We start from the raw sequence: 20,333 nt of genomic DNA, 5'->3' as shown, positions 1-20,333 counted from the left end.
AACAAGTTGATAAATTCTGCTTTTTGGCATTGCTTAGCTTTAAATAATGAACTACAGGATAGCTGTGTAGAGTAATTCCGCTGTATTTGAAATATATATAGTAAAATCCTACTGTGTTCATAAATTCAGATGGTGTTATTTTACTTTGTGTTTTGTTCAGCAATCAAAATTATTTGATTTTACTGGAAAAACTTTGCATTGTGTTACTGTTACTGAAAGAGACAGCAGGAGAGCTTAAAACTGCATCTCAGTCACAAGAACAGCAAAGCAGAAAGCAGATAATTTTATGAAATAAACATGTTGGTCTTTGCAGAAGGTTTTTTTTTTAAAAAAAAAAACAGGATAATTGTTCTATGGAACTGAATGATTTGTGAGGTAAATTTCCAATTAATACAGTATTCATGGCTTGCATGAGCAATGACTGAATCCCCATATCTAATGATAGGCAAAGAAGGAAACCCACCTTTAATAAAAAACCCACAGTCTTTTATTCAAAAAGGTTTAGTGATAGCAAATGGAATTTTGAAGTCTTTCATAGAACTGTGACACACATTAAACATCAAACCCTCCTGTTGCAGATTACTTGATCTGGCATTTAAGGACTGGGATTGGTCATTTGATGATGTTGATGATATTGATGATGATGATGACGATGTTTTTGATTTCTGAAGAAGTATGAGGGGTAAATCTAAATAGTGAGGAATGGATTTGTTTGCCTTTGAATACAGCATGCTATGTTGGATTTTGTTTCTCAAAACACAGAAAATACAAGATCTCATTTTAATATTTTAAACAGTAAAAATGAGATTCTATTCATGATGTTGATGAATTTTTACAGGAGTTACTTCATTAAAACTATGTTGTTGCCTTTTCCAGTGTTTTAATATTTTTAATTTTGGATCTTTATTGAAAATTCATGTCTGCCTGCCCAAAAAATAAATATCTGCTGGTGTTGAATAGTTTTTCATCTATAGTGGTAAAACTGCTAAACCTCTGCAGATAATTTTTGAAGGCAAAAATAGAGACTGCAGCAGCTGGATGTTTAGCTGAAAAAGAATTGGTATTTACAAACACTTCATTTTTAAGCTTTTAACATAAACTCACTGGTCTATGGCTAGCAGACATGAAATCCAGAGTTCTGCATTTTGCTTTTCTATCTGTGTTATGAAGTGAATTTGACTTGGCTTTCCTTTGCAGTGCTGTGCTTTTGGGGTATCTAACCATGCATTTGAAAACTATGTGAACAATGAGCTTTGCAGCTTATGTCACCTGGTTTCCGTGACTGCATTTGAAAAGATACATCCATTTTATTGATCTAATTTGTCCCCTAGCTTACTTAAACATGCAGTATGAATATATGGGCAATAGTGGTAACAGTTTTGTAGTTCTCAATGTTTACATATTGATGCAGTGTTATGTTTACACAGAAAAAAGTCCTAATGTTGAATTCCTAACAATTCTTTTAAATGGTACATAAGGTGTGTCTCAGCCTTACAAAAGAAAAGGCAATGACAGCAGCACTAGGGCTCTACATCAGCTGTGTACTCAGTTAACTGAGATACCAGCTCCTGTAGAACTTACCTGGCCCAGTCTTTACAGTAAAAATAATAATTAAATATACAGCATCTTTATGTATTAACTGCTTAGAAATTACTAATCTTTCAGAAGTGACTGTTACACTATGCACATTCTACTTTGCCCTCATATATTACAAGGGAGTTTAACTGATTTGGGATCATGTGTAAGGATGTGCTGTACTTAAATAACAATGCTGTTGATGCAGAGGAATGATGGCTCTCCAAAATATGATGATAAGCCTTTCTTAAATGAAGACTTAAAGGAAGTATATTTTTGTCAGGTTTACATTTGTTGCATTTACTGACCAAAATTCCTGGTTCTCTTTCAGCTAACCACTTTCCGTGAATGCAGATACAATTCAAGGTGATAATTTTCTTCCCGTTACAGCAAGACTGAAACATCCCAAAATATATTAAAAAATATATATATTTTCCTGAGAGATTGTGCTATATATATCAGAGGTTTACATTTTTGCTGCAATATAAATTACTAATCTCTGAGGGTTTTCTTGTATTTTCCTGAGTGACTGATCAAATGAGGAATGGTTGGTAAATAGTACAAGAATATGTTAGGTAACATTTTGAAATCTGTTCCATAAAAGCTTTGTTGGCAAGACACATACACTACATTTCATAAAAGGATTGAGAGGAATGAATATTAAGATGGAAGAAACTGACTTTTCACATTCATAAAGATGCCACCAGCATGTCTTCAAGAAGAACAGGAGGAAGATCCACCATAGTGATATAGACTGCATCTGTAAGAAGTGACCATTATACTGTGTATATATATTGTACTGTAATACTGCAAGAGGGTTTTAAAAATCTTTCCACTTTATTTTTTTATGCTTATTAATCAGATCCCGTTACTTATCGCAGTTGCAACTATGCACTTGTATAAAGCCATAATGTTGAAGTTTATATCATTCATACACGCCTATCAAAAGCTGCATGTCAGTGTTCAGCAGCTAGTGTAAGTTTGAAGTATATACTATAGTTTCAGCTACACCATCATGGGCAGTCCTGTTTTACCTGTCTAATTGCCTTAATTTAATTTTTTTCAAGTTTTTTGCCCATTCTGTCTATTTAAGGAAAAGAGAAGGTTTACCAGCTCTTAGGATGCAATTTTGCTTTGTGGCAGAAAAAATAGTGCACTATTTTTACACCTAGTAAGTATATCAATGTCAGCCTATTTTGAATGTATATCGACTGGTTTTAAGGGTGGAGAAGTGTTGGTTACAGGAACAATGTCTGATACCATTGGGATTACTAAACCGTTTGCTTGTAAATGTAACTGCTCATCCAGCCCTTTTTACAAACCTCAATATTAGTTATTGACTTATATTAACCCTCATTAAGTGCTATGAAACTTCATTTTGCCTTGTTTTTGCCTACTCTCCTAGATGTGTTTTTTATTTCTGGAAAAGAAGAGAGAATCTGTGACTATTTTTACATTTCACAACACAATATCCGAGGACTGTCGCAAACTTTAAGAAGAGTAAAACATACTGTAGATGTATTTTAAAATTTTAAATTTGGTTCTCTAGCACATAGCTGTAGGCATAGATAAGTATTTCAGTAGTGTGTTTTGAGAACTGATAGCTGGGAAGAAAGGGCCTCAGAGGCACTTAATCTGACTTCTTTTTTTAACTTGGAGTTGTACAAAAAATATAATTTATGTGGGCTTACTCATGATGTGTTCATAATTATCCCAAAAAATGCATGTTTTATACAACTACAGTATGCAAAGTTAAAAATATTGACAGTAAAAAATGTAGTCTCCTATTTGGTCTCTTTATATATATAAATATATATATATTTAAAAATATATATATATAAAATATTGTGTGGGAGTGCAGTAATTTAAAATATGATCTAACACTTCAATGAAGGAGGACATTTCACTTTAAGATTTTGTTTGTTTTTGTTTTTTAAAGAGTGTTGAAATTTTTGGAAGGATAGGACCATGATTTATTTAACACTATCATGAAAGGTGGACTTGGAAACACTGAAATACTGAAAGTGAATAAACATATTTACATTTTGTAACCTCTACTACAGTTCAATGTAACAGAGCCAGAATGTATTCAGTCTTCTACTTATGCTCTCACAAAGTAAAATATTGCTTGTGAGTTCTTAAATTCAAACCGAAATCTTTCATATAATTTCTGTTAGGAATTCTAACCCAACACAGAGCTACAGTGGTTTTTTTCCTGCTTGTTTTGATTTACAGAAGTAAGGTATATTTTTAGGTAATGCAGGTTTGCATAGAGCACAACATTAAAAATGTATGCAGTAAAACTGTTTCCATTCACTGAATGCATAAATATTTTATATATATATATATATATATAAAAAAATGTTACGTTGTGGGAAGTTCTATCCTTTTCTGAATTGGAGAATATTATATATATATATTTTTAAATAAACTATTTGAGTAAGGTAAAATAGTTTCTGAACTTGAGAAGCTGGTAATTAATATGGAATATTTATATAGGCAACTACTGCAGCAGATGTGGGGAAGGCAAGGGCTGCTCAACAGGATGTGCCTGCAGGAAGCACAGACTCCAAGGGAACCTTTTTGTCTGACCATCAGGTGCTGGAGCTGGATCTGTTTCACTTTTTGTCCTTGGCTTGCCCTCATTTACTGTGAATCCCTGGGGCCCTGTTCAGCTTGAAATGTTAGGAAATGTACTGTATTACAGTGTTCAGTAGCCACAGCTTAGTTCCTAGTTATGCATCCAGCAGCCTGTATTGAGAAGCTATCACAGAACATTGTGGGCTGACAGGGAGTACTGGAGCTCCTCTGGTCTGACCTCTGCCTCAAGGCAGGGCCAGCTTAGCATTGCTTCCTCCTGGCCTTTGTGCCTCTAAGGATGCAAGGATCATAGCACTCCTGTTTTCTTTCATGCAGTTTTCCCCAAAAACGAAGGAACAGCATGGGCTTTGTTGAGCTGCAGTGTGGGGATCATTGGCTGATGGTCTGAACCTCATTTTCTACCCAGGGCACAAAATGCAAAGCTGCTCTTGTGTTATTCCTACTTGTCCTCCTGCTAGAGACAGAGCTTCCATCTGCTGATCTATGGAATGCAAAGATCTCCTAAACATTAGTTCCTGGAAGCTATTTTGTTTCCTTATTGTCCAGAGGTAATATTTTAAACTTCTGAGAGAAGAGCATGTTCCTGAAATCAGGAATAAATGTCTTAAAGCTACTGACATTCAAACACTTCCTTTTTGTAACAGGACTGTCCCAGCAAACAGGACATTTTTATGGCTGCGATCACTTGATCTGTAGAAATTCTCTCTCATTCCAACTCCTTTTGTTTCATAAGGGTAAATAAATAGCATAGCCAAGCTGCAAGTTAACCTTCTGGAAAAATCAGGGGTCAAACTTGGAACCAAAAGTTGAAGACACATGTAAGGAATTTGCTTTTTGGTTCCCAGCCAAGAGCTCACCAACACGGAAGCTGGACAGGAAGATCCCATTGAAGGTAACGTGTCGGTTGTCACAAAGACCCTTCTACAAGGAGATTGCCACTTCCATCCTAATTGTGTACTGCAATTTCCTACTTCTCCTGATTCCTGCCAAAGCTCAACCCCTCACAGTGCTGCCAGCAATCCAGCACCGAGTCTGCATACTGAAGGAAACATCGTGGCTCTTGTGCTTCTTGGCATGAGTTGATGCTGTAGCCAAAATGTGATATGGACCATAGGCTCAGGTATCTTGGCAGACAGTGACTGATCAAATTTAAAACATCATTGAAGTTTTACTGCAAATGTCTAAATCTCTTACTACCACCGCTGAAGGCACTGGACCTCCTACGTTTTTGACAGGTGTTCAGTGGCTCTGTAAAGTCATTAGGGCCAGGAAAGCTGCCACTCGAAATTACAGACACTTCTTAGTTTCTTGGGCAGTGTCAGATGATGATGAGAAATTGGAGCATTTGTATTTATAGTCTTACATTGTATTAGTTCTCCAGCTAGCTTTGAGAGAGTCGTTCAGAGAAGAGGATTTATATGTCTTGGTCTCATGTGCCTTCACCCATCCTGTGCTTGTGAGGCCAAATTGTGGGATGCTGCTGTTAAAAAGGGGGAACTCGTACAAAACCAAGCTTATTACCTGCACAGCTCTTACAAACCCTTAGCATCTCCTTATTCTGTTTCTAAGGTGGGAGAACATAACAGTCAATGGTTCAGCTCAGGCCTTCTCCACATTCCTGGTTATTTTTTCTTGGCATTGATGTTAAAATAGTGATTTGTTTGTTTTTTTCATAGAATCACAGAGTATCTCACATTGGTATGGACCCATAAGGATCATCAAGTCCATCACCCTGCTCCTCGCAGGACTGCCTATAACTAAACCATACCAAGAGCATTGTCCAGATGCTTCTTGAGCTCTGACAGGCGTGGTATCTTTTCAGTTATTACAGTTGATTTTCAGAATATTTTCTGGATTATAATCTCTGATGATACTACCTTTTAATCTTAAAGCATTTTGTGTTATTTTTTAAAGACAATCCTATAAACCACTTCAGGGAGTATCAGCATCCCATGGACCATGGGGTTTTGCCTACAGCTTCCAAGTATCCCTCATGAAAGGGGGAAGGAGTCTTCTTTTGGAATTCTCTAAAAGATGTTGATTTGTTCTGAAACTAATGCATGTACTTTGCTGAACTTGCCTAAAAAGTGGACAATGATGTACTCAGACATGCTCGTCTGAGTATAATGAGACAAGTCTACTGAGCTGTACATGGCAGAAAAGAACACTTAGTCTAAACACATCAAATCTAGTTCTCCTCAGAAACTACTGCAGTGAATAGTAGTGCTCCCCATAAAACCATTTCTCCCAAGATTTGGGGACTCGAAGGAACTGTAATTTGGTACAAAGATTCTAATTACCAAGTCTAACCTAACTAGCAAGGCTGGTGCTCAAAACATGTTCCTAAGCACCACATCTGTGTGTCTTCTTGAACACTTCTAGAGATGTTGATTCTACCACCTCCTTGGGCAGCCTATTCCAGTGTTTAATTACTCTTTCAGTCAAGTTTCTTCTAGTCAAGTTTAATTAGGTATTCCTAATTAAACCTCCCCTGGCACAACTTGAAGCCATTACCTTTTGTCCTGTTGCTTGTTACTAGGGAGAAGACACCAACCCTCACCTCGCTGCAGCCTCCTTTCAGGTAGTTGGAGAGGGTGATAAGGTCTCCCCTCAGCCTCCTTTTCATTGCCCTCCTCTGAACTTGCTCTGGACTCTTGCCTTTTGTAGGCAGGATGCATTGTTTTATAGTGGTAAGAAAGTCAAGTTGCTACCCAGTACTTGCTATGGGAAGTGTGAAGCTGGATTTGGCCACTGCTGCTCCATCAATCTTACAGAAACTCCAGGATTAAAGTAATCTTTGACAATTAAAGTCACGGTGAAAGGTAGCAAAATTACAAAGTTATAATAAGTGTATGCAGTTCTGCATATCTTGAGGAACTTGTAAGCCATGTCTTCATCCTGAAAGAGCAGAGAGCATAGTGTTTGCATGTCCCTGCAGCCCTTTTTAGATTGTTTGCAGGATGTACATAGAAATGCTTTTACAGCCAGGGCAATAGCATGTGATGCTTCAGCTGTATGTCCCCATTTTGAGGTCTTGACCTTCTGTGTTCAGAGATAGAAACTTGCTTGTACGTATGGTGTTGCATTGTTATGTCCCTGCATTCCTCTTAGATCATCAAATTCTTCATATAATTTGTCATCACAGTTGCCTGCTCTTCAGGGTAAGCATGGCCACCCAACAAGAAGCTCATCAGACTTGTAGGATCACTGCCAGTCGTGCTCTTTTCCTTCAGCTTCTCAAGTGCTTAGACTTCAGGCACTGAAGTGCCATGTTAGCAACATGTCTTGGATGTGTGCTGTGCTATATATGCTGTTCAGAGCTACTGGAATGGAAAGGCTGGACATGTGTGCAAGATTAAGACAAACATCAAGACAGAGAGAAAAACATCCTTGAGATAAGAGAAACGATGAGAACAGCAGGTTATGTTGATGGTGCATTTCAAGGAAAACAATTTAAGATCTCAAGTCACTTCTGAAGTCAGTGAAAACTCTATAGTCAATTGCTTAAAGGTGAAAGAATTACTTTACAGCAATTGGGTAACTTAAAGTACACTTTACGTAAGTTCAGTTTGTGCTTCATTAGAGTCCTGATTTACATGACAGAGGTGACACAGAGTTCTTCTATTTATGCTTTTTGTACAGTATGAGGCAGGTCAGTTTCTTGGTAGTACTGTCTGAAGCCTCCAAATTCAGAAGGTTTATTTCACCTGTACAGCCCAGAGGAGGCATTCACACAGATAACTTGCAGTTACAGTAAGGTGGTAAGAAGAATATATTTTCAGGATGTAACCATGTTACTGTTCAGTTCAAATCATTATCATTATTAGCTAACTTGTCACATTTTAGGGTGGTGCAGGTTCTGGCCTTTGAATTAGTTTCCAGAACAGATGAAAAGATGTCTGACCTCTTAAAGCTCCCTTCCTGTGAATCAATAATACCACATAATACACAAAAGTACTTGTTTAGGATACTGATTTATGAGCTGCAATAATGAAACAAAGCAGGGAATAAACAGAGTTATGACAATTATTCAAATTGTCCTCTAGGTATCCTCAATTAAATTTCATTAAGAGTATCATGCAGTGTAAAAAAATTATTTTACCCCTGGTCCAAAGACAGAGATGGTGCTTGCCCCAAACCATGTCCAAGGTAGAATGGAACAGTTGACAGTTTAATTTGAAGATGTCTATATGAAGATGTCTAAGATGTCTTGACATCAGGAAAGAAACACCTGAGGTCCTTTTGGACTCAGGTCTGTGAGACTGCTGAAGTCTTGCAATTGGATCCTGCACAAGTGTTGAGCTGGCAGGTCCTCACAGTGATGCTTATTGTGGCTCTAAGATACCTATTTAACATCCATCTCCAAGAACCTTTAAGTATCTTGGAGAACTCTCACTTAAAGTCAAACAAATAAGTACAAATCAAAAATTTAATAACCCAAGTCTTTTTTCAGCTTTCTCACGTTCCAAACTGGGACACCCTTAGACCATTATTAGTGATGAAAGGCATCATTTCATGTTCTGTTTCATACAGAAGTATGAATTTCAAGTATTGAAGAATCTTGGAACCAACGGAAATGCAACACACCAGCCTTAAAGGAGTTAACAAGGAAGAAATAATTATTTATCATCATAGAAAATACATGGTTGGGAAATTACTTCATTTGAGTTGATTTGCACATTCATTTAGCTTTTCATTTATAACAGTTCTTCCTGTGGGAGTTGAAGTGTTATTTCCTTTTTTATTTTTTCCCTGTTACATATATCCTGAAATGGATACTGATTGTATGGTGGAGGAAGTGTAATTTTACCTCACAGGCATGAATGAAGGCTTTCTACAAGTTGTGAGTTGTCTGGGATCTTTTAGCTGATTGTGACTTTCTCCAAAGACTCAAAGTGCTCTCAAATCCAGCTTCTGAGCTTCAGTGTTTGAAGTCTGTGCCCCCGCGCCCCACCCTGCTCCTTTCTGTCCTGTTTTAATGGAGCAGCAGAGCCAGGGCAGGGAGCAGCTGCCTGCACAACTGAAGCCAATGGAAGAGGCTCAGGGGTCAGGCAGGGACAGGGAGTTCTCAGCAGTCCAAGTAATAAAATCTGCTGGTTTAGAGCAACACAAACACACCCATGTGTACGCAGTCCCACTCTGCACAAAATGCACAGCGTTACAGAGGAGGCCCAGGGTGTGGGGGCAGATGATGGGCTCACGTTTGCGTGTGATATTCCTGTTCACTGAGGTCAGGCCACAAACAAGGTGCCTCCTCCTGCCTGCACTTCACTTTCAAGCCTGCAACCTGTTGCCTCTGGAATCATGCTCTCATTCCTTTTTTTGGGGCTGTAAATCTCATGATCAATGTTTACTCTTCCGTGCTGTCAAACAGCAGCCCCAGTTCATCACATCCACAGCTGGAGAGATCTGGGCTAACAGCAACACTTCAGTGGGTGGTATTGGATCTCAGATTTTGTCTTTTCAAAGACAAGAAAACTGATACTTTTTGAAAACCCCAACAGGACCCAAACTTCATCAACCAGGACAGGAAAGGCTGTTTTTACCTCTGAGCTTGCTGCAACTGCTGCAATTGGACACCAAGTGTGTACTTGAGCACTTCTGCAGGATCTGTGAATGGAGCCCAATTACTTCCAGCCCTGTGAGCAGAAGTTGCTTACTGGCTTAGGCAGACCCCAATAAATCCAGGATGCAGCCCTGCCTGCCTCTGGTACACTGCTGCAGTCTGCAGCACACATCTTGTTGTGTCCACCCCGACAAATCAAGTTTAACAAGATTTATTGTCCCTGTGTATCTTGTCTAAAGCTGTTGCCTTCAATCCAGCTACTGAGAAGATGATGGTTTTATGTACTGGAAAAAACTAGGTCTGCACCTCCACTTCTGTGGGGCTTGATCATACCTCCACCTTCTGAAAGTGAAATAGATCAGTGTTGGATGAGGAAGGGGGCCAGGGAAGTGTGTAAAACTATTTACTGGTACTTTCTGATTTGTTACACATCTCTTGCAGCTTGAATGAGAACTCATGGTCCAGCTTTCCAAGTCCACAAAATTACTTTACCTTAAGCTTGTGAGTTACCCAGATTTGTTTCTTCTACTCAGTCTCTCATTTTTTTTGCCTAAAGTTTCTAGGATTATTTATTGTAGGTATGTTAAGCAATCTGTAAAGAAATTTGCTTAGATGCATTTCCAGTGTTTTATGACAACAAAACAACTTGGAAGTGCAGATCCTCACACTGAAAATGGAGTGTCTTCAAATTGCTATGGCATCATTCAGGATGTCAGTATCAGACAGGGTTTAGACTCCATATCAATCTTTCTCTATCAAGAAGATATGTAAAATAAAAAGGCGAGATGAGAATTAAGTGTTTTATTTTATGATGCTGGAGCTCTTTAGCATTTTACAGGTTAATATAAACAGATGCTTCAAATATTAAGGTGAAAGCTGCCATTAATGACCTGTAATGAATATTTTTTTTCCTCCATATACTGAAACAATAAAAAAATAACTATAATGAAAATTAACTGTAAGTATGACATTATTCAATCATGAAGAATAGCATTTATTAATATGACATGGAAAATGTATCACATGCAACCTGCCACCATTTAGACCACTCCAGATATTTTATACAGCTTTAATAAAATCAGTAACAGGATGTTTGCTGTTTTAAACAAGACAGAAACACTTATAAATTTTACTGGAACAATAAGAAATCCTCATCTTGGAAACTGCTCTCAGTAACATGAGATTCATGAAACTCTGTCCACAGATGTACTGCTTCCCACTCCTTCCCACTTTAACGTGAGTTTCCAATGCAGCTATTTCTGACTGTGAAGGTCTCAGTCTGACTGCAGAGTGTACATTGGCAGAAACATCTGCTGGAGCAGATCCTGCTCTTCCACTGGACTCCAGTGGTTTTGTGTGTTGCAAGGAAAACCTGCCTCAAATGTAGTCAGTGCAGCCTTCTGATAGTTTTCAAGGGTGTCAGGCCCAAGGGTGCCTTGGTTTTAACATGCCAATCAGCTGGAATACCAGAACTCTCAAAAAGACATTACCTTTCATTTTGGAGAACATAATGAGACACAGGCAATATAGGATTACTTCTGTACCTTCTGGCTGGAAAGGCATTATTTCATAAAGCAAAATCCTCTGTTAATAGTTCCCGAGAATATCCTTTTCCCTTTTTAAATATTCCTACTACAAATTGATTAGAATCTCCAAAGCAAAAGCTGATGTCTTTACTTTAGGCAGGCTGAAAACTAACAAAGCACAGAGTGGTATCACCAAAAACTGACAGCTGATGAGTCTGTTGTGATGCCTCAAGTAAGCAGACCAGTGTAAACAGACCAGTGTGAACAGACCAGTGTGAACAGACCAGTGTCAGTGTGGGTTGCACTGGGGGACTCAATATCTGTTCATGATCTGTTCAGGAACTCTGCTTGAACACAGTTTTTAACTCTGTTGGTCAAAGTTTCATTAAGTTCTATACATAGTGGTATCTTCTGTTCCTAAAACAGAATGTTCAGTGAATGAGAGCCCAGGTTGAAAAAGAAAAATTCATAGTTGAGTTTTTGCTCTATCCTAATAAAATCTGGGCATATAGAAGAAAGTGACCATGGGTATCCTGTATCAGCTGTGTAAGTTGTACAATTTAAATGTTGCATGCAAGCATCCCAACTGGATTATGACTTAGTAAAACAGAAGCTTTTTTTTTATTTGGATTGGGCCTTGACTCAGATTTTCTTAATCCTCTAAGATCCTAAAAGATAGTTATGGTGTAGAACTAATTGAGTTGCAAGAAGACAAACATCTGTTGTTTTAAAAACTCTCAGCAGATGTAAAAAGATGAGATGATACATTGGTTGAAAATTGCTCTTGTATAATTGAAGGACCTTGTACGTGACCAGAAAGTACTGAAGTGACAGGAGAAACATTTAAATACATTTAAATACAAAATACCTTGTTCATTTAGTAAAAAAACCCAGAGAAAATGTGGTATCAATAAAACTTGTCTTAAATGACCAATAAAAATATGCTGCTTAAATTAAGTATCAGAGTTATTTATAAGAGAAAATAAACATGACTTATTATGCTTAGGAAAAAATACTAGGCTTAAGACACAGCTTTCTCAACCTTTATTCTGTTGTTAGAACTTAATCGTATCACCTTTTTTTTTTTTGATGTAATCTATGTTGTATGCTGATGAGTGTCTTCTAATCAGTCTTTTTAGTTTTCCTGTAGTGCAGGATTGTGACTGTGACCCAAATATTGAGAATGAGCATGGTTATGAAACGGATGAGAACTAAAATGGAAAAAAAAACCAAACTTGTAAGCATAAATTAAAAAAACCTCAACTGCTGTAGTTTTCAGAAGATAGGTTGTTTTGTAAACATTCACTGGTGTATAAACAGGTTGGTTCCCGTTCTGCAGCTCTTTTTGTCAAATAACTGAATTACCTTGTTCAGGAACCCAGAAATTCTCAAAGTAAATATAGCAAAGAAGAGATTTAGCACTTTCAAATTATATCTGAAAATAACACACTGCAGTACCTTTAATTCTTTGTGACAAAACCAGGATAGTGCAAGCTTGAATAGTCTCATATACAGTCCTATTTACACCTAAAACTAAACTTGAAGCTGAAGCTCACATGTCCTTTATAGTTGGGTGTGTTGTTTATTATTCTTTACCACTATCTGTAAAATTTCAACTTCAGGCAGACACAAAACACTTTTATCTGTCAGATTTTAATCAGAGGAAATCTGACAACTAAGAAAAAAACAATTTTTCTTGATTAACTTTCAGAATTTTTAAAAACCAAAACAAACATAGCATCTCCACCTGTGAGACAGCAATTGGAAGTATGGTTATATCCAATATCCATTTAGTGGAAGGAATTTTCAGAGAAATGGACACAAAAGTTTGGTTTTGAGATATGTGTTATCTGACAGTTTCATACATGTGTATGAAACCAAGCTGAACATGCTGAAGTCTTCAGTGTTAGATGTTAACTGCAAACATTTTCCATTAGAATGGCACACACTAATTTCATTTCATTGCTGACAACATTTTTTGATAGTTGTACCTAAAAGTATTCATATACTAAGCTGAAATTAACATTTTCTAGAAATTTTAATGCACAAGATCTACAATAAGGAAACGTATAATTTGTAAAGCTATCACTCAACTCTTAAAGATTTATTAAGCTGTATTTTACTATATTTTAAGTTTTTTAATGATTTAATCTGCTACTTTAATAATTAGGTTAAATTTGTAGTACTTCTGCCTTTTGAAAAAAATAATGGCTTCTGGACTACTTGTCCCCATGCGATAATCATAAGTAGCTTTTTTTTTTTTCTCCAGGTATCTGGCTGACTTATAATCCTGTAGGACTTTTTGAGCAGTAACTCCTTCCAACATCATGCTAAACCACTAGGTTCAGGGTTTGTTCCTCCAAGACCAGATAACTGCTTTTGCAAAGCAGCTAAAGCCAACCGTGGCAGCTGCTATGTTGGAAAAGCAGGCAATTCCATACATCACTCACCTGCAAGATCATTCGTAGTCATTAGAGTTGTAACTATTCTTGCTGCAAATTGAATGAATTCTGATTAGTGGAGCAGACACATTTATACCTTCAAAAATTATGAAATACCTATTTTTTAGCAGAGAATCTTGCATCAATGCACACAGTGTGTAGACATTCCCACTTTCAGTGCATCCACTCTTCACTATTGTACCTTCAAGCTCTCAAAGCTGAGTGACACTGTAACAAGGGTCTTTTTTAATGAGAAAATCACTGATAGGATTTTTGTATCTATCTCACTAGATTGGATGTGGTCAGTTTACTGCTTCTCTTTATTCAGCTCCCTCCCTGATTAGTTGATACTAAATTACATCCACAACTGAGCTGGCATGACTTAACCATTGTAAATGTTCACATGCATGCTTTTAGGCTTCTGCAAGTATGAGGAATTCAGCTTTCCTTCCCACAACAAATCTAAACATTAATTATTTCACATTTGCAGCAGAAGAAAACAATTTACAACGTTTATTGCTATTATTCAGCAAATGTACCACAACTTCTAATTATTGCCTTAAAAGCACGTGTTTCACAGGGGAATGGGTCTAGCATCACTATGTTTTATAGTAAGAATATTGTAGCCAAGTTTTTTGAATATGACAAAGGCACTTCTGAAAAACAGCTGTAGAATTATTCATGCAGTAGATAATTAGCACAGGAACTGGACAAATCACTGTTGGTAGGTTCTTAAATTCTCTGTTGAGAAATGTATTTGTATGTTGTCACAGAGTTAAAGGTGTGTGTTTATCCATAGATGACTTCAGAATTAGCATTGTCCAAATGTCTGCAAAATTTAGTACCTTTTCATGCTGGATCACTGGTAATTTTTCTTATATCCTAGAACACTGAAATCTTGTCTTCATAAAGACACTCAGTTATTTCAACTTTATCAGGTTTCTTTGACCATATTTCTATGTTTCTAAGTCAATGTCAATGTGATTGAGCTGGTGTCAATGACAGAACCTGATCTCAAGAGACCCTGGTATCTGAGTCTCAGAAGCTGGCACTAAGGGAAATTACATTAGGCAAGATTTTTACTTACTGTGACTGAGTCAAGATCTCCTGAAAGAGGCATTATGAGGAGATACAGCTTTACACCAAGTTTTCCATCACTTACTTGCACAGGTATATGCAGACAAGCTCCAGGTCAAGGCACTCACTTGTCCTGACTCTTTTGTCTGCCAGAGACACCGCAGCTGAGCCACCTTACTGGCTGCACTGATCAGTGTGCAAAAATTCTGAAAAACAGGTAAAAAAAGAGAGAGAAAGAACCTCTGCCACTGTATTATATCAGTGTTTTGCTTATGCCTGTTGGTATGTAATGCACTAAAGCTTTTTAGGACTACCTTTTTCGTTAAGGGAAAAAAAAACAACCAAAAAACTTTTTCAGTATTTTGCAACTCAAGCATTTCAACTTCTAAGTAACCACGAAATAAAAAATTAAAAGTTGCCAGGAGCAGGGAAGTCGTTTCTGAGGTACTGTCAAGAAAGAAGTTCAAAGAGCACAACTGATACTACTGTTGACAAATGCTTGATAGAGGCAAACACAATGAAAAGCAAAGAATTAAAAACAGCCTCAACCTGCTACATAAAACTGTTGATGCAAGTTAGCTAAAATGAGACTGATTTAATGTAAATGGCAAGGTTGATTCAGACCATCTGTTACCATTATGACAGGCAAACAAAACCATAAAAGAATGAGAAAACTAACAAGAATGTGTGGAAAATGAGTCCAATTGGTGGGAAAAAGTAATGAAGAAAATTGACTGTTCACTCTGTCATCCTTTTAAGGGGGATTTTGCAAAGACAGTGGGTAGAGGAGACCTCCATATGGGTCTCTGTGACACGCCTGGAGTTCCCCTGCAAATAAGGATTGGCCTTAGGCTTTGAAACTTTCAGCCCTATTTTATCATCTGTAGCCCACAGTTTGGCTCAACTAAATGTTAACTGTCCCTCTTCTGATAAAAAAGGTGGAGACCAGCTTTCACTTGATTATGGCATTGCTAGATTACATTTTTCTTGCAAATTCTACGACTTAAGGGGAAAAAAGATCTTGTGGAGTATTTAATATTCCCTATTTCAAATGTTTTGCCTGATGCTTTATTTCTTTCATGTTAAAGGTTTATTAATGGGGATTATGACACTAGGAATAAAAGAGTCAACCTTTTTTCAACATCTTAAACTTTTGCTAGCTTTAATTAAGGCACTGCAGTTAACAACTTAGCCTCATAACATTCTTATTTTTAATACTCTGTACTGGCCAGTGCTGCTTTGCAGCTACTCAACAGCTGTGAACAGCTCTATTTGAAAACTGGTCTTGTTCTCAAAGCTAACCCTAATTATTAATTCTTCCAAGGACAAATATAACGAGAGATTTCAGTGATCAAGATGTCCAGAAAAAAAGTTATTTCCTATGTAGACCTAATCTCAAATAATAATGCAGCACTTACCATGGCCATGTCTAGTATGCACTTCCTCAGTGTTAGCATGTACCAGCCCCCCCCAAATCTGACATTATGTTAAGTTTCATAGCACTGAAAATTCTAGGGTAATGCAGCTCTTGAAACTGCCTCAAGATTTTTTTACAAACATTGGGAAATAATCTTATTGAAACTTTGTAACAGACTATATTATCTAGATAAAATATATTAAGTGTTGGTTGAAACACTAAATGTTCCTATTTTTCCTACTGTCTTTGGTTGAACAGTGCCTGGAGTTTCTCGAGAGCTACTCCAAAGAACAAGACTTGAGATTTAAGCCCAAATCCTATTTTTTAAAAAAACCAATACACTTCTGTGTTCATCATAGCAAATACAGTCTGCATGGGCAGGAATCAAAGAAAAAAGATTAATGTTTTTTACCTGCATCTCACAAAGATGTAAATTAAGAACTGATCTTCATAGTAGTTGTTGGCCTTCTAAAGCATAGCTACACAGAAAACTTACTCCTTGTAGAGAATTTAATGTGATCCCAGAAATCAACATATGAATGTGGAATGCATGCTGAGGGGTGGCTGAAAATGATTTACAATGGAAGCACAAAACAAATGATGACATAGCTACTAGGCAAAGAACTACCAAACAAGCTACATAAACAAAAATTCCCAGATTTCAAAGGATACATGACTGCATAGAACAAAGCTTGTTTCATTTTTCCACTGAAACGCAGAATAAACAAAAGGAGAATGACATCTGAAATAAATAAAAAATGCTTGTCAGAGAAGGGACCCAAATGCACTCCCTGATAGTTCCACTGGGCACCATGTATACAGAAACTTATTTCCTAGTTTTTGTCTCTTAAATTTGACTGATACCCAAAACACTCAAGCTCCAAAATAAATGTTTGGGGTTTTTTTTTAGAGTCTGAAATGTTTATAATGTTTCTCTCACAGGGAGTAATTGCATAAAGAACAAGTTTACACTGCCACTCCACCACATCTGTATTAATTAGATCTTTCTCCTCTACCTGATGATCAATTTCCACAAAATTTGTAAGACTTCTGTTACATTCAAGATGTTCATTCCCTCATCCCCTTGACTCCAGCTAGAACTTGTCAGTGGATTCCAACCACTGCAGTACTGTATGTAAACACAGAACTGTAAAGAGTGCTGAATGAGCCCTGTTTTATTTCCAAAAAACGGCCTAAAAAAGTTACCTTGTGCAATGATGATGGGATATTCCAGGTATGTCTGTAGAGGGTAACTGTAATACATCTGGTACCTCAGAAACACAAGGAAGCTGAACAGAAAGACATAAAAACAGTGTGACTGCATGAAGATAGAGGATAGCTCCTTCACAACTTGCTGTTTTACTGTTTAGGTTGTGCCTAAAGGCTCCAAATAGGTGTGGTTTTCAGCTGATCAAATATAAGGTATAAGCCTGATGACTCTTTAGTCTTTTTCTGTTACCCTCAGAGCAGGATGTGCAGAGCTGCCCACACATCTTGTTAAGGCCTTTTTGTCACAGTGTGTAAGCATAATTTTATTAATTACAACTGATGAGAAAGAAATTGAGACTTCCAGGTGTAGAAGATACCTTCTCCTTCCACATGCCATGGCATCTTGGGGAAAACTCTGGTTTCTCTACATCCATAATTCAATCTGTACATTAACCAAGTTTTACAGGAGCAGAAAACATCTTTCAAGCTGTCCAGATTACACTGTTGTAAGACTGCCCAGTGTAGCTGTACTGATCAGACTCAGAGACTGTTCTTATGTGCACCAACAATGGCAATTCTGCTTCCAGGCACTCCAGAATATATTCTCTAAATGGAACTGAACTTTTATCACATTCTCTTTACTTTCTTCAACTTTCATGAAAGTCCATGGGGTTAGGAAGAAAGTTCCAATCTGAAGAGAGAACTGAAGGATTCTCAGAGCACTGTTTGATGTAAGGAAAAGTTGTTTCCAGCATAGGAAGATGGTTAAAGGAACTGTCTATCATGTAAAAAACTGGCTCTTACAGAATTCAGTATCTGAATTTTGTAGAAGTCTTACTTCTTGTAGGGTCAAATACACTCCTTGCCATCAGCACCATGCTTCTGTGTCACTCCTTTGCCAGGGCACTACTATGCAGAACAACCCCAGTTTTTAACAGCAACCCCAAAGCTCTCTGCAACTGGATCCAACATCTTTAAAGGCTGCAGGATACACAGTCTATTAAATAAACAAACAGTCCCAATGTTTCAGAAAGGCCTCACTGCAACTCTTCCAAATTAGTTTTACCCAGGCCAGGTGCAGAACCTGCAGTGGTATGGGTACCATGGTTAGCATGCAGGTGCTGAGGAGACATTTATGGCTTCTCCATGCTCATCTGAAACATTGCTTATAAAGCCTCTTTACTGCATATCAGCACACATGAATTATTTTAAAATGCTGGAGCTGTGGGTATGTTATCACTGCTGGCACTAGAATTTAGCTCGTTTGCTCTGAGGTGTATTAAGGGTAAACAGCAACAACAGGGGTTCAGTGCCACAGAGAAATGCAGTGAGTGAGCAGCCACAGCAGAGAGCAAGCAGAGCTCCATGCAGAGAGGTGTCTGTACACCTGAGTCTCGACAGCACCAGACCAGGGTCAGCAGCTGTGCCCATAGCTCAAGACAAGTCACAGGCACATTCAGAAACAACATACTGGGTTTATGAGGTAGTATTTCTGAATAAAAAGCACTTTTTTAGCTTTGTGCAGAGAGCCAGCAACCATCTAGGAAGAAATTATTTAGTATGAGGGTGGTGAGACACCGGCACAGGCTGCCCAGGGAAGCTGTGGATGCCCCCTCCCTGGAAGCATTCAAGGCCAGGTTGGAAGGGACTTTGAGCAACCTGGTCTGGGAGATATCCCTGCCCATGCAGGGGGCTGGGATTAGATGGCCTTAAGTTCCCTTCCAACCCAAACCATTCTGTGATTCTCTTATCCAGCTGGATATTCTGGCCACCTCCATCCCTCAGTTCAGCAAATAGAAGGCTTTTCAAGGTATTTTCACTCACATGCTTGTACTCACATTTACATATATGCATACAGAGTTCCTGTAGTTAGATTCCATTTCATACAATCCTCTTTAAGCAAGACCTGGGAAGTCTAGCCCATGTAACCTTATTATAGACTGACAGATCTTTGGGGTTTGACAAAGTTTGTAATTTCCTTAAAGAATTACTATGGTTTAATTATTTGGGTGAGAGAAGCCTGTCTAACTGGTACACATACCTGCCCAACAAGGCACACGAACCACTAAATATCCTAAATACATGACTTAAACACAACAGTAGGTGTTTGTCTCCAGCTATGTGGATGGCCTGGGTTGGTCTTGGGCAAATTAAAGAAGACAAGTTTCCCCTTAAACAACATTATGGAAACGCTTTAAAATAGGAAGTTCTTCCTCCACAGAGTGCAAAGCTCAGGGAAGGCGGGACGCGGCATCTGCACATGACAAGCACACCAAGAGTCAGGCAGTCTGAGGGGAGGGTGACCACGTTCCAGAAAGGAGCGGGTTTAGCCCCAAAGAGAGCAAGGACTGCTCACGGGGCCCTTTCAGACTGCAGCTAAACACATCCCATGAGTGGCCAGAGCTGTAAAGGATAAAACTTCATTATTAATTGCCACCAAACGCCCGCCCGCCGCTGACAGGGATGGAGGGGGGGTGGATGGGGGTGGCTCGCCATGTTGTCGCGCTGTGTTCCCCCCAGCCCCGCCGCCGCCTTACCCGGCCAGCTCCAGGAGGAGGCTGCACACGCTGAGCCCCCGCGCCGACCGGGCCGTCACCACTGCCACCATCTGCGGGCCCTTCATCACTGCGCACACCGCCCAGGTGCTCCAGTTGGCCAGGTCCAGGAGGGTCAGCGCCATCGCGCCGCGCTGCGCACCCGCGGCAGCCCCGCACTGAGGAACCTGCGGTGCTGCGCGCCGTGGCAGGGTGGGGCGAGGAGCCTGCCCGGCCAAGCCCAGCCCGGCCCAGCCCCGCCGGCGCGGGGGAAGCCGTCACAGAGTCCTTATGGCGCCCGCGTAGCCCGGGGCGTGGGGCGTGAAGGCTGCCGGGCCCGTGAGGACAGGAGAGCCGGGCTCCGCAGCGACCATCCCCGCTCTGGAT

At 38.9% G+C, this 20,333-nt stretch overlaps 2 protein-coding genes across 5 annotated transcripts in view; one reads left to right on the top strand and one right to left on the bottom strand.

The window, feature by feature from the left end:
- ROCK2 (Rho associated coiled-coil containing protein kinase 2) overlaps nucleotides 1–4,025 on the top strand; it is a 96,560-nt gene extending 92,535 nt beyond the window's left edge. For 2 of the 4 annotated variants that reach the window (XM_071741914.1, XM_071741912.1), the window contains 2 exons: nucleotides 579–682; nucleotides 1,907–2,013. In XM_071741914.1, coding sequence (XP_071598015.1) covers nucleotides 579–669 — 91 coding nt within the window. In that variant the 3' untranslated portion in view covers nucleotides 670–682; nucleotides 1,907–2,013. Of the gene's footprint in view, nucleotides 1–578; nucleotides 683–1,906 lie in introns of all 4 variants that reach the window. The other 2 variants (XM_071741915.1, XM_071741913.1) reach the window with 2 other exon arrangements.
- A 6,503-nt stretch (nucleotides 4,026–10,528) lies between these two features.
- On the bottom strand, nucleotides 10,529–20,333 carry SLC66A3 (solute carrier family 66 member 3). Its single transcript, XM_071741916.1, has 7 exons — nucleotides 19,950–20,333; nucleotides 17,410–17,492; nucleotides 16,876–16,945; nucleotides 16,205–16,262; nucleotides 14,872–14,992; nucleotides 13,719–13,760; nucleotides 10,529–12,479 (listed from the first exon to the last, which is right to left on the bottom strand). The coding sequence occupies exons 1-7, from the start codon at nucleotides 20,090–20,092 to the stop codon at nucleotides 12,391–12,393; spliced, it is 606 nt and encodes a 201-aa protein (XP_071598017.1). The 5' UTR covers nucleotides 20,093–20,333; the 3' UTR covers nucleotides 10,529–12,390.

This window comes from Heliangelus exortis, chromosome 3 (genome assembly GCF_036169615.1).
Source record: "Heliangelus exortis chromosome 3, bHelExo1.hap1, whole genome shotgun sequence".
Lineage (NCBI taxonomy): Eukaryota > Metazoa > Chordata > Aves > Apodiformes > Trochilidae > Heliangelus > Heliangelus exortis.
Note: the sequence above shows the minus strand (reverse complement) of the source record. Positions and strands in the feature narration are given on the sequence as shown.